The sequence below is a fragment of the Melanostigma gelatinosum genome (assembly GCF_949748355.1).
Source record: "Melanostigma gelatinosum genome assembly, chromosome: 7".
In the NCBI taxonomy this organism is placed as follows: domain Eukaryota; kingdom Metazoa; phylum Chordata; class Actinopteri; order Perciformes; family Zoarcidae; genus Melanostigma; species Melanostigma gelatinosum.
In genome coordinates this window covers 1536514-1550161 of record NC_136640.1, presented here as the reverse complement: position 1 = coordinate 1550161, position 13648 = coordinate 1536514, and the positions used below count along the sequence as shown (strand labels likewise).

The 13648-nt window shown below is 43.2% G+C and overlaps 2 protein-coding genes and 1 long non-coding RNA gene across 4 annotated transcripts; 2 read left to right on the top strand and 1 right to left on the bottom strand.

Moving 5' to 3' along the window:
- The first annotated feature begins 64 nt into the window (after positions 1-64).
- LOC306779719 lies at positions 65-1579 on the top strand. The gene is made up of 3 exons (XR_013772119.1): positions 65-208; positions 937-1035; positions 1192-1579. It is a non-coding gene; the product is annotated as an uncharacterized lncRNA (long non-coding RNA).
- A 1439-nt stretch (positions 1580-3018) lies between these two features.
- triap1 (TP53 regulated inhibitor of apoptosis 1) lies at positions 3019-3852 on the top strand. The gene has a single exon (XM_079272324.1). The coding sequence runs from the start codon at positions 3128-3130 to the stop codon at positions 3350-3352; it is 225 nt and encodes a 74-aa protein (XP_079128450.1). The 5' UTR covers positions 3019-3127; the 3' UTR covers positions 3353-3852.
- A 2008-nt stretch (positions 3853-5860) lies between these two features.
- Positions 5861-13083, bottom strand: il15l (interleukin 15, like). 2 transcript variants are annotated; one of them, XM_079272289.1, is made up of 5 exons: positions 12440-13083; positions 11304-11351; positions 9214-9351; positions 7157-7245; positions 5861-6277 (listed from the first exon to the last, which is right to left on the bottom strand). In XM_079272289.1, exons 1-5 carry the CDS (start codon positions 12572-12574, stop codon positions 6226-6228), a joined length of 462 nt encoding a protein of 153 aa, XP_079128415.1. In that variant the 5' UTR covers positions 12575-13083; the 3' UTR covers positions 5861-6225. The 2 variants fall into 2 exon arrangements, with proteins under 2 accessions (XP_079128415.1, XP_079128416.1); XM_079272290.1 differs by lacking the exon at positions 7157-7245.
- Between the last annotated feature and the right edge of the window lie 565 nt (positions 13084-13648).

Here is a 13648-nt window from a genome sequence, read left to right as displayed (position 1 = left end):
GGCGCGATAGCCTATCAGCGTTGAGTTGCTGGCCCCGTCATCAGTGCCGTAGCTCCTGCGGTGCTGAATCGTAAACAATGGAGGACAAATTAATAGTGGCGGTTTTGTGGCTTCCCCGAGCTCTACGATACGTCGTCGTATCTCTACCGCGACCGAACTAAAAAGGATATGGCATGGAGGAAAGTAGGTGAGGACGTCGGACAACCTGGTAAGTTATTATTATGTCTTTGTTACTTGATTCTAGCTATCGGTTGTAATTTACTAACTAGCTATATGAACCATGTTAGCATGAAAGCTAGCCCAACCACCGGCTTTCACACTAAATACGTTATGCGTTCCTTGTCAGATGAGATTTGCCGACGGAAGTGGAAGACTCTCAGGGACACGTATTTGAGAAAGAGGAGACAGAGAGAAAGAGTGGCTCAGGAGCAGGGCCATCAAAGAAGTGGAAGTACTCTGCGGTTATGTCTTTCCTCAACCCCTTCGTGACTCCCAGGGAGAGTAGCGGTAACATGGGGAGGGTCGAGGGAGACAGTACCGCAGAGTACTTCACAGATGCAGGACCAGACCAGGACGACATGTCAGAGGCAGCAACAGGGCCATCTGAGATTGACAGGAGAGGTTTGTTGAAGTGAAGACACAAAAGCACAGCATAGTTAAGTCATACAGAAAATATTACTACAGCTGAAGTAGTAACGACAGGCCAAATCAGTGCAAGAGGTTTGTTTTTTTCATTTGGCAAAGCCTGGTTCTGTATAGTCTTCATACTTATTAAAAAAAATGTTTCATGAGCAAAAATAAATTATAATAAAGGAGCTTTGAACTCTGGGCTCCGGATCTTAAACCACTATACTGTCATAGCTTTGAAGGCAAATTACTATTCAATTAAAGCAGCACTTTTGAGTCATACAATTGTTTTATTGTTCATGTTCAAAGATGAAACAGCTTGGTCATCAGAGGACGGTGAGGAAGAACCTCAAGGTGCTGCTGCTGCTCCTCCTCCTGCTGCTCCTCCCGCTCCTGCTCCACCCATGGGTATGTACATCACAAAAGTTGGATTGCATTTTTTTGTATGAATACAATTTATGCATTCATGGTATGTTTTTCACAATTACAAATATTTACTTTACAAGCTATTGTAGTGATGGGATGCAATAGTTTCACGAAATATGTTGTTTCCATGTCATACAGGAAAAAGAAGGGCCCCAAAAAGGCCAACAGGGATCGAGAAGCAGCAGGAGATAGAGAAGCGCCTTCTGCAGGCATTGGAGAGAGACACCCCCCTGCTCCACCAGCTCCACCACAATCTGAGGATGAACTCTTCATGAGGAGCCTGGTTCCTTCCCTGGAAAGATTGCCACGCCAGCAAAAGGAATATATAAAATTGCAATTTCACAAATTAATTTATGATGCCAGCACTGTGGTGCTGAATTTGGAACATTTGGATTAGACATCTGGGGGACAATCTTTCCAGGGAACGAACCAGGAATTAAAAAAAAACAATTAGTTTGTATTTTGTAAAAATTAGTTTGTTTTTGTATATGTTTTTCTATACATTTTCAATAAATCAATGCACTTCATTTCATGTTACTTTGTCCATGTTCTTTATTGTAGTTTTACAAGAAAACTTAAGGATACAACTATATATATATATATATATATATATATATATATATATATATATATATATATATAGTGAAGGACACACTGCTACAACATATATTAAGTAACATTGCAGGAAGTTTGCTCAGTAGTAATGTGTGGGTGGCTCTTAAAAGAGCTGTTTTGGATGTGCTTGAACACGGTGTCTTGCCATGGGAAGATCTGGAATTAGCAGGGGCTTTGAGGACAACATGCTTTCCATCCAGTGCTCCACAGCAGAGAGGAAAATTCCACCGCTCCTCAAACTGCACAGCAATTGATCTCCACTCCTCTGTGGTGAGCACAGCCATGAACTCCTCCACAAGGCAGTCCCAAATAGCTGTGGCAACATCTGGGACAATACCGGAGACAGTGGAGACCCCGACACGGAAGCTGTTTGCGATGGTCCTAAAGGAGTCACCAGTAGCAAGATATCTGCAGCACAGAAGAACATTCAATTTAACAGAGTTATTGAACATACTGTAGCTGCTAATAGAAGTAGTTTTTATTGATATGACTGCACAGCTGCTGTCATGAATAATAAACATCTTAAATGCTGGTGATTTTCGTAAGATTACGTTATTTTGAGTATTGTCGGACTTCGGATCCATCATGGATCCAAACTCCATTCAGAAAAACTATGTTAAAGTGGCTTCCTTGCCCTGTTGTGGACCGACAAAGCCTGAACTTATTTCATTCTTTCATTAATTCATTTTATGGAACTGCCACTCACCGGAGACAGACGGACAGGCGCTCCGCAGCTGAGATGGAACGCCTGTAGTAGGTGTCCAGTCGACAAATCCTGGGACCGACCCGAGCCAACAGGTCATCAAACTGGCTAATGGTTAGCCGCATGTAGCGCTGGAAGCGGTAGTCATCCAGACGTAGTTCCTGGAGAAGTCTGTGAAATTCACCGAGCTGTGTTCGTCTACGGATGCTGTTATGGACCCAGAGACGACTGCGTTTGGCATTCCGACGTTTGAGGGACTTCCACAACACGTACAGAGCAGCAATTGTCCTTATTCCTGTCATGGTTGACGGCGGAAAACAATGGCGGCCAGATGGAGGCTTCCAGGACGATAAACCACGCCCCCTCTCCGGCGCTACGAGATTTTGCAGCGACCGGTGTGAACACAACCAGCGGCGCGTTGGACGCTTTTTTGCAGTGCGTTGGACGCTTTTTTGCAGTGCGTCAAAAAATCAACGCGACCGGTGTGAACGCAGCATAAGTGAATGCTAACAATGCAAAAAAATAAGTGCGATAAAGATTGGAGGAGGATAGGAGGAGTGATTCCTCCTCCTCAGTGAAAAACATCTCTGATAACGCGGTGACGTCATTCCGTCTGACGTTGCGCTCTCAAACAACCAGCCAATCACATCACGCGGTTCAAGGAGAGTCACAGAGTTGCTGTTGTTGATTTTTTAAAGACTCTTTTCTTCTGCCTCCTCGTCGCGTTCAGCGGGGTTTTAAAACCGTCGAAGAAGAATGAACAGCGTCGGAGAGGCCTGCACCGACCTGAAGCGGGAGTACGACACGTGCTTCAACCGCTGGTTCGCGGACAAGTTCCTGAAGGGGGACCGGAGCGGGGACCCGTGCACCGAGACCTTCCGGAAGTACCAGCGGTGCGTGCAGAAGGCCATCCAGGAGAAGGACATCCCGGTGGACGGGGTGGACTTCATGGGGCCCGACAAGGACAAGACCGAGACCTGAAGGAGAGAGACCCGACCAGAGGATCGATAGAGATGGAGGAGATCAATACGAGTGTGTGTGTCCACTGAGCATGCGCAGAGCTGCTGCTGAACCCACACACAGGAGCCCGAACAGTGCTGATTTAAAACACACAGAACTGATCCTGGAACAGTTTGGATTCGTGTATTTGTGAGTTTATTGAACATGAATGTGAGCGGCTGTTGTTACTGGAAGGCACAAACAGGAAGTCGATCAATGGATTCATCAGAATAAGAGTATTCTCAGCGATGACGTCGCTACAGAGAGAGCTGCTTTGATGGGAGCTTTTTGGGGTTTTGGACAAAATAAGAATTTTTTCTTTAATTTCTGACATTTGATGAACTAAAGGATTCACACAACTGGAAAAACAAATCCATCAATCAATGACGCGTTGCTGATTATGACACTCAGATCATCTTTTAAGTGTATTTTCTCTGTAGATTTGAATTTTTTTTTCTTAAGATCATTAAATTTCCACTTTACATGAATTATTTCTGTTTTGTTGTTTAGTATTATTTAATTTGACATGTTAATTTTACTTTTATTTATACATATATATTATATATATTATATATATATTATATATATAATATATATAATATATATTATATATATATTATATATATATTATATATATAATATATATTATATATATATATTATATATTATATATATATATTATAGATATATATTATATATATATATATATTTCATATTCACATTTATATATATATTATATTTAATATTAAATATAATTTATATATATGTGGAACACCATTTTCCACGTAGAAAAATCCCAAAATCTCATCTGTGGGCAGATTTAGTTTTCAGACATTTCACATACGATTTTAACTGAATTTAATATCTGTAAAGTTACTACATTCATATAAAAATAGTGTCATAAAAATCACAGAATTGATGAACTGAAGGTCAATATTACGACTTTAATCATCTGTTTATTGATTAAATATATTTTCAGGATCTCTGTTCAACAAATATCACTTAATATTTAATAAAGTAACATTTAATTGAGTCAGAATAATAAGGAAATATTCCAGTTCATTTTATTCATTTATATTTTAAAGGGCTCGCTGTGTGTTATTTCAAACACTTTTCTGATATTTGTTTTCTGAACGAGACGAATCATTTGAATCTCAGATGAACTTTTATTTGATCTCGTTTCTGCATCTGAGCAACAAAGTTTCCCTGCTGAGGATCGAGCAACTTGTTGTCAGAAGAACGTTGCCCTTCTTTACTTTACATGAAGGTTGCAAACATCACGCTGATTGTATCATAATGAATAAAATGCAGAAATGGAACGATTGTCGCTTGTTATGAAATCAAATCTCTGTCAAAATGAATGAATTTCTAAAAGTCAAGGTTCACTTCCTGTCTCCTCAGCTTTCGTCCAATCAAAGGCTTCCTCCTCGTCACACAGGTTCACACACTGTATTTATATTCATTATAGACGTGAATACTTCATGTTCCTATCATACCGTTAGAGATGACATCATCGTTAATGAGTGAATGAAACCTTTAATTCATTTAATCAGCTTCACTTAAAACATCAAACATGGAGACAGCCAGCGTTTTTAAAGGGACGTCGAAGACTGTACAAAATGAGCTGTTGGACTGCATGCTGTCGATTGTAAGGGATTACCCCTTTGGACTCGAGAGACCCTCGCGCGGGGGGGGGGGGGTCTGTTTAGAAAAGTGCTTGGACCTGTGCGGACTTTTACTACCGGTATTTCCTGTTTTTTCCCTTGTTTGAGAGAAATAAATCATCTTGGTTTGAAATAGAACTCTGCTGTCCTGAGTCTGCATTTGGGTCCTTGAACACACCACATCATGTAGCCTTGAGAGACCTTAGTCTGTAAGTATGTCTGTATGAAGCATGAAAAGATGTACGAAGATATATTATATTCGCTAATGCTAATCGCGGTTAGCATTTCCCCATTGGCGGTAATGTTAAAATTAGCTTAGAAGCTAGCGAGTCGGACATGTTATGATGTTCAGACAAGAAGACAACTTTAGTGCTGTTAAAAGCATCTTGCCGTTCAACGGGGACACCTGCGGCTTATAGACCAGTGCGGCTTATCTATGTACAGCTTATTTTTTCTTTTAAAAATGAGCAGGTGCGGCCTATATACAGGTGCGCTCTATAGTCCGGAAAGTACGGTATGTATGTTACGTCAAAGTAAGTCAAGTTGACTTTTGGTTTAGGACACAGACAGCGGTCTCCTGGGTGAAAGTCCTGTGTGTGTTTGACCCGTCCATCCTCCCCTCCTCTGTTTACACTACGTCATAACTACTACGGCCGCTACTGCTCCTTCAATAAGATGATGTTATTTGTATTTTGTACATTATTTATTGCTAATAAAAAGAGATAAAAGATTAAATTGGTTTGCATTGCAGATGAATGAACCTGCGACCTATTTGTGCTCAAAAGGTGATTAGAATGCTGAAAACCAATTTGAGTTGAAAACATAATTTACAAACTTTAGGAGCATCTTTAATTGTTTACACTTCTTGTTTCACAAAATAGAGATAAAAGGGACGTGTTTTATGTTGCATGTTGACTGTACAGGTTACTCATCACACTCAAAGAGTTGAAGGTTTCTTGTCCCATCCAGGCTTCTGTCCGTTTATCCAAATCTGGACTTGGATCACAAGTGATCCTGATCACACAGACTCCGCCTCTGAAAGTTCTCTCTCCACCCACCTGAACTAGGAGAATGTGCAGAAAGTTCATGAGGAGGAAAACTCATCACAAAGTGTCTTTTTAAAAAGTCCGTCTGGAGATAATTAGGGGCTGTTCATCTTCTGAAGAGTCTCTTTAAGTTCACTGAGGAACGTTATTTCTTCTTTCTCCGGAAAGAGTTCACATCTAGAACACTCTGACTCCGTCTGTGGAGGGGAACAAGGAAACAGAGATATATTATTGGTCAAACAAAGAAGACCGTTGCAGTTGGAGCAGATCCGTTTAGAATAAATCATAAACTTTCATAACCGCAGACCTTTAAGACATGGTGTTTTAATGTCGGAGTGCCTCAGGGCTCTATTATAGGTCCTCTCCTCTTCTGAACTAAACTAAACCTCTACCCAATGAGCCACGGCTGGTGTTCACATGTATGCAGATGATATATAATGATATATGTACGATGAAAAACCAGTGAAGAAGCTGCTATTAAACTCACAAAGTGACTTTCAGAGTCTTTATTGCATTGTTCTGTAAAAAAGAACAGTTGTATGTTCTTAACTCAGAGGGAAGGTAGTGCCCCTCATCAGCATGATGTTCATGTGTCAAGAAAGAAGTGGCAAGTGGTTTCCAATCCAAAACACATTAGTGTCGTCTTAGCATGGATGGATAACTGAACTGGTCTACTTGGCACAAAGATATCAGAGCCCCGGCCTTAGCCTGCAAAGTGTCATACTAAACATAAAGAGACGTACAATTACCACAAAAACAACTACAAAGAGACACGAAACAACTACAAAGAGACAGACAACCACAGAGAGATACATAAGGACACAAAACAACAACAGAAGCAGCCTAAACAAATATAAAGTCTGTGCGTCGGGTTCCGTGTGGGTTTAGGAGTGGAGCAGAGACTCAGACACAGGAAACAAGGTGCGGTAGGAAACAAGGTGCGGTGGAAAACAAGGTTTTACTGGGGATTTAGCAGTCAAAACAAAAACAACTCCAACCAGGAGAGCGGCAAATCAAAACTGCAATAAAAGCAAAGTCATAAAAAGGGCTTGGACACAAAAGACACAGTCACACACCGTGGAACGCAGAGGGTCACCACGAGAGATGACCACTGGAGACGTGACGCGTCCACCGGGAGGGAAAGGAACAAATGATAATCCGGCAACTGGAACAGGGCCAGCAGGGGAGTAGAAGTAGGTGAGGAGTGATGAGTGGGGTTGGCAGAGGGAAAAGTCAGGGGCAGGTGATTGGGCACAGGTGGAGAGAATGAGCATGATCAGGTACACACACACACCCGGCAAAGCCCAACTGTGACAGTTTAGTCAATACAATTTCACAAAGTGTGAACAGTGTTCATGAAGCCCAAGCTGATATCTTCAAATGTCTTGTTTTGTCCAACAAACGGTGTAAAACCCCAAAACGCTTCAGTTGAAAATGAAATAAAACCGAGAAAAGCAGAAGATCCTCACAATTGAAAAGCTGGACTCATGAGTGTTTGGTATTTTAAATTATTCATCATTTGTTATCAAACACAATTACTGATGAAACTATATATTTCTTAAGCATTTTCAAAGATTTACGGATGTCAACACAGTGACATCATTCAGCCTCTATGTGGCATCCCACAAGGTTCAATACTTGGTCCCTTTCCCTTTCCCTTTTGTCTGCTGAGTTGACCACGGAGATCTGCGTGTCTGCTGACTTTACCGCAGCGATGTCCAGTAGTCTCCAGGGAGAGCAGCGGAAGTCGCCTTTTCTCTACGGCAGGGATTCCCAAAGTGGGGTGCGCGAGCTGCCTCTAGGGGGTGCGCGAGAGAAAAAATGTAATGGCGGTGCAGTCCCGTCTCCTAAAAATTACGTTCCCCCAAAACTAAAATGCATTCTCAATTACGTTTGACCACAAACGTATTTTCTCCCTGATTACGTTTGTGTTTGACGTACAAATACGTTTCTCATCAACATATCTTTGCTGTACTCTAGTCTTTATTATGTTTCTGTGATCTGCCTCGCCTCTGCCCCGCCACCCACGAGTTATTGACCCGCGGCCTGTTCCGAGGGCTGAAGACCTGACGATCGGGTGCCTCGCGGCGGGGGCGGCTGGAGACCTCGCGTCCCGGCGCCAACGGGTGAGCGCCCGCCACTCGGAACCATAAAACCAAGTCCCGGATTTCACCCGGGGGACATTCTGGAGGTATTGTGACCGGGTGATGTGCCTCGTTGCTGGGGAGGTGCGTGTGTGTATGAGCGCATTTCTGCCGGAGACAGGCGGCGTGTTGTGGTAGTATTCTGACCGCGTAATAGGGAGAAGGAGAGGCGGTGGTGGAGAGGGAAAAAAATGTTAAAGAGATGGTGGAATGTATGATTGGAGAGAGAGAAGCGAACAAGTTGGACGTGATCCCGCGTCCAACAACACTGTCGCGCGCATCGATGCTTTGTCCGAAGACATCCTGGCTACATTAATCGGTCGCGTGAAGAAGAGTGAGTTTTACTCTCTGCAAGTAGACGAGTCTACAGATGTGGCCAGTCTGGCCAATCGTCTGGTGTACGTCCGTTACCTTTTCGAAGGCACGGTGCAGGAAGAGTTTTTTGTGTTTTTTATCTTGTAAACAAACGCCACGCGCGAGCAAACTGTTCTCTCATTAGTCCGATTTTTATGCGGCTCTGTTGCTTTTTTTTTTTTAAAGGTGTGTGTGTGGGGGGGGGGGGGGGGGTATGGGGGTGCGTGAACCCGGTCTGGATGTAGAAGGGGGTGCGTGGCCTAAAAAGTTTGGGAACCGCTGCTCTACGGGAACCCTGAAGGGACATCATATCTCGAATACAAAACGATAAACACGAGACAGTCTGACTACAGGATGTTTGCTGGCTTTTATCCCACTGCTCTTGTCATCCTCTTGTCATCCTCTTGTTATGTATATGTATCGTCTCTTGTCTTTCAGTTTTAAAAAAAACAAAACTTTTTTTTAAATTTTTTAAAATGCGTTAACGCGGGATAAAATAATTGTCGGCGTTAATTAATTAATGCGTTAACGCGAAATTAACGCATTAACTTGCCCAGCACGAATATATATATATATATATATATAAATAGATATTCAGCATTTTTAATGTAGATCATTTTGAAAAAACTCCTTACCTTCTTTAACTCTGCTGCTAGTCGTCCGAGCCCATGTTTCAATTTGAAACTTTTTTTGATAACACCAGCAATCGCCCACTCATCAATGAGGACCTGGACTTCTTCAGAGAAACATGTGAGGGTGGAGCTGGGACACTTCTGCTGGAGACACCGACCAGAACCACAGACGGTTAATGTGCTGCACACACAGGGAGTCTGACTCGGTGATTAGTGCCAACAACAAATATTATGTTACAATAGAAGATGTGATTCATGAATATGAAATATGAAAGGTTACAATAAAATATTGTACAAATTGATGTTGTATGTTAAGACAAATATGTTAATAAAGTGTCAAGTGTGGACAGGTGAGAGAGACAGAGAGAGACAGAGAGAGAGTCAGAGAGAGAGAGAGAGTCAGAGAGAGTCAGACAGAGAGAGAGAGAGAGTCAGAGAGAGAGAGACACACAGAGAGAGACAGAGAGAGTCAGAGAGCCAGAGAGAGAGACACACACACAGAGAGAGACAGAGAGAGAGTCAGAGAGAGTCAGACAGAGAGTCAGACAGAGAGAGAGTCAGAGAGAGAGAGACACACAGAGAGAGACAGAGAGAGTCAGACAGAGAGAGAGAGAGAGTCAGAGAGAGAGAGACACACAGAGAGAGAGTCAGAGAGCCAGAGAGAGAGAGAGAGTCAGAGAGAGAGAGACACACAGAGAGAGACAGAGAGAGTCAGACAGAGAGAGAGAGAGTCAGAAAGAGAGAGACACACAGAGAGAGACAGAGAGAGTCAGAGAGCCAGAGAGAGAGAGACACACACAGAGAGAGACAGAGAGAGAGAGAGAGAGTCAGAAAGAGAGAGACACACAGAGAGAGACAGAGAGAGTCAGAGAGCCAGAGAGAGAGAGACACACACAGAGAGAGACAGAGAGAGAGAGAGTCAGAGAGAGAGAGTCAGAGAGAAAGTCAGACAGAGAGAGAGCGAGAGTCAGAGAGAGAGTCAGACAGAGAGAGAGAGAGAGACAGAGAGAGAGAGAGGTGAGAGAGAGAGTCAGAGAGAGAGAGAGGGAGAGAGAGAGTCAGAGAGAGAGAGACACACAGAGAGAGACAGAGAGAGTCAGACAGAGAGAGAGAGAGTCAGAGAGAGAGAGACACACAGAGAGAGAGTCAGAGAGCCAGAGAGAGAGAGAGAGTCAGAGAGAGAGAGACACACAGAGAGAGACAGAGAGAGTCAGACAGAGAGAGAGAGTCAGAAAGAGAGAGACACACAGAGAGAGACAGAGAGAGTCAGAGAGCCAGAGAGAGAGAGACACACACAGAGAGAGAGACAGAGCGAGAGAGAGTCAGAGAGAGAGAGTCAGAGAGAAAGTCAGACAGAGAGAGAGCGAGAGTCAGAGAGAGAGTCAGACAGAGAGAGAGGTGAGAGAGAGAGAGAGAGAGAGAGAGAGAGACAGAGAGAGAGAGAGAGGTGAGAGAGTCAGAGACACACACAGAGAGAGAGGTGAGAGAGAGAGAGACAGAGAGAGAGAGAGAGAGAGAGAGAGAGGTGAGAGAGTCAGAGACACACACACAGAGAGAGGTGAGAGAGAGAGAGAGAGTCAGAGACAAAGAGAGCGAGAGAGTCAGAGAGAGAGAGTCAGAGAGAGAGAGAGAGAGACAGACCTTGAACAAACACAAGCTTACTACACAAACACTGCAAAACGTCAAATAATAACTTAACAAGATGTAAAACATTTGAACTTCATTGTGTAATAACACCTGTAGTTTGTAATAAACAGCTTGAACACAATATTTAATACATTGACATAATGACGTGGTCATTAAAACATCCGGGAGTTGTACTTTTTAAAAGATATGCAAAATATAATAATACATGTGTTATGTAAGAACCAACTAAAATGTCTTTGTCTGTTCACAGGTTTTATTTTGAACAGTTAAATGAAACGTTTAGAATCTTAAATCAGATGTGATAAAGGTTTGAGAGTATTTCGTTTGTTCTTGTTCCCGTACGTGTTCACGTATACGGTGTGCTTTATGAACGAGTTGTCTCTCTGTCAGCGTCTAATGTTGTCTTTCATGAACGTGTTGCTGATGGAGCAGCTGGAGGCTCGTACCTCGTAGTCTCCTGCGATGGGCGTGTACAGCCGGCTGCCGGAGTCATTCTGAGGAGGAAGAGGAGCTCACACACACACACACACACACACACACACACACACACACACACACACACACACACACACACACACACACACACACACACACACACACACACACACACACAGTCTGATTTAAGCATCAAAGACACAATGAAAATGTCATTTCTTACATGTTACATCACTGCAGCTCAGCGCTACACAAAGCTTTACGCCAGAGAACAAGAGGAGGATCACAGGTCATAACGATGCTGAAGATAATCAGGTGCAGAGCTGCCTGCAGAGATCATGACGCTAATTGTTGCGAGTGATTTAATGGCGTCGCTGTGCTTGTCTGCCCTGAGGACTCCTCGCTGTCAGTCTTCACATTGTGCAGCTGCGTGCATGTTTCTGCAAAGTCAGGACGTCCTGGTCAACATGTGCTAATCAGGTGTGATGCAAGAGACGAGGACGGATGACATCACGCAGGAAGCAGAGCATCAAGGGAAATAAAGGAACCAGCGACATAGTTCTGAGAACATGGAAGAGAAAGTGAAGCTAGCAGCTGATAGATTTAACACTTTTAATCTGTAATAACACCGACTTTATGAAGCTCAATCACCAGAAACATTAAATTATGATTAAAACTATAATATAATACAAATATGTGTCCTTCTTGTGCACACAGAAACTAGTAATACTGTTAATATTAGTAAAACTATTAATACTAGACTACTATAGAGACTAAACTTCATCTCAACTGAGAAGCTCTACAAGTTTCAACCTGATTGTTGTTCAAAAACTACAACTTGAGAACAAAAGTTTGTCCAAATCCACCAAAACTCAGCAGCGACTGAAACCTGATGATATGAAACATTGATGAACTGATATTTCCTCGTATTAAGGACAGAAAGGGGAACTCGTCATGAGGTCATTTTATTGTTTTTTGTCTCTTTGGTCATCTGTGTATTTTCTGGTTGTTTTGCATTGTGAAGTCATAGCTTGAGTCTTTTTTTGGGGTATTCTCAAATCTCAGCAGCGACTGAAACCTGATGAGATATGAAACATTGATTACGTAACTGATATTTCGTGTTAGAGACAGAAAGGGAGACTCGTACCAGCTGGCGGCCGATCCGGATGAGGGTCTGGACCTGTTTCAGGAGGTCTAGGGATCGGGCTTCGGCGGCCGGCTGGCTGAGCAGACACACGAGACACAGACACACTCTGGCCAGAGCTGCCCTCCCTCTCAGCATGGCAGCAGAACCATCATCTCATCACCTTCTCGCTCTACTGCTACATCCAGATCCACAGCCTCTTGGATCCTCAGGGGTCCAAAATACAAATCCAGAGACAGAAGTCCACTTTGAGAAGTTCCTCCGAGAAATCCTGGAAGAGGAAGGTTTGAAAACCCGAGAAAACCTCCGAACGCTTCTTCAGACTGCCGAGGAGCCCTCGAGCAAAGAAGACAGATCTGGATGACAGAACAGAGAGTCAGCAGGAACGAGTTGTTAAAAAAGGAGCAAACTCGATTCACACTCCAGATGGACCAGACTACTACAAAATAAAAGAATAGAAAAGCTGCACAAACAAATTCCAAAGAAACGGAAACTGTTCTTGGTGTTAAATTGTGTCTTCAGTCCCAGTGTGGACCAAGAAAGAGAAGACGAGGAACTGTGGACAAATAAGGAGGAGGAGAAGAACAATTTCCCGCCAAATTAGTCTCCACCGAGGTTTGAAAGCGAAGGTCTTCTTTCACCAGAGAGTCCTCTTCGTCTCCCTTCTGTCACTTTCCTCTCTCCAGTTTCCTCCTCCTCCTCCTTCTCCTCCTCCTCCTCCTGCTCCTCCTCCTCCTCCTCCTCCTCCTCCTCCTCCTCCTCCTCCAGAGATTAGATCAGCGACACTCAGCTCTCAGAGACATTCCTGAGATTCCTGTTGGTTTGTAATTCTGTTTTATATCAACACATTCAATTCTCTTGCTGGATGTCAGACGTCTCGAGAGTTTTATTTTTTAGAAAGTGTCTTCACTAACAGGCGGTATTTAGTTTAGTAGACGGAGAACTAAACTAGATTAGATTTCAACAGGAACAGCTTCCTGTTTCAGTGTCAAGAGTTTCACAATAAGCAGCCTTGAACACTTCAGACTTCACAGTAGAAACAGAAGGTTAGTGGAGAGTTAGTGTAGTGTCTCATTCCGGATTGACTACAAAGTCCTACTACTCACACATAAATGCATAAATGGACACGCACCTCCCTCCCTACAAGATCTCATCACTCCCCAAATCTCCACCCGCACCCTCAGATCATCAAACAGCTCCTCCGGGTCCCCA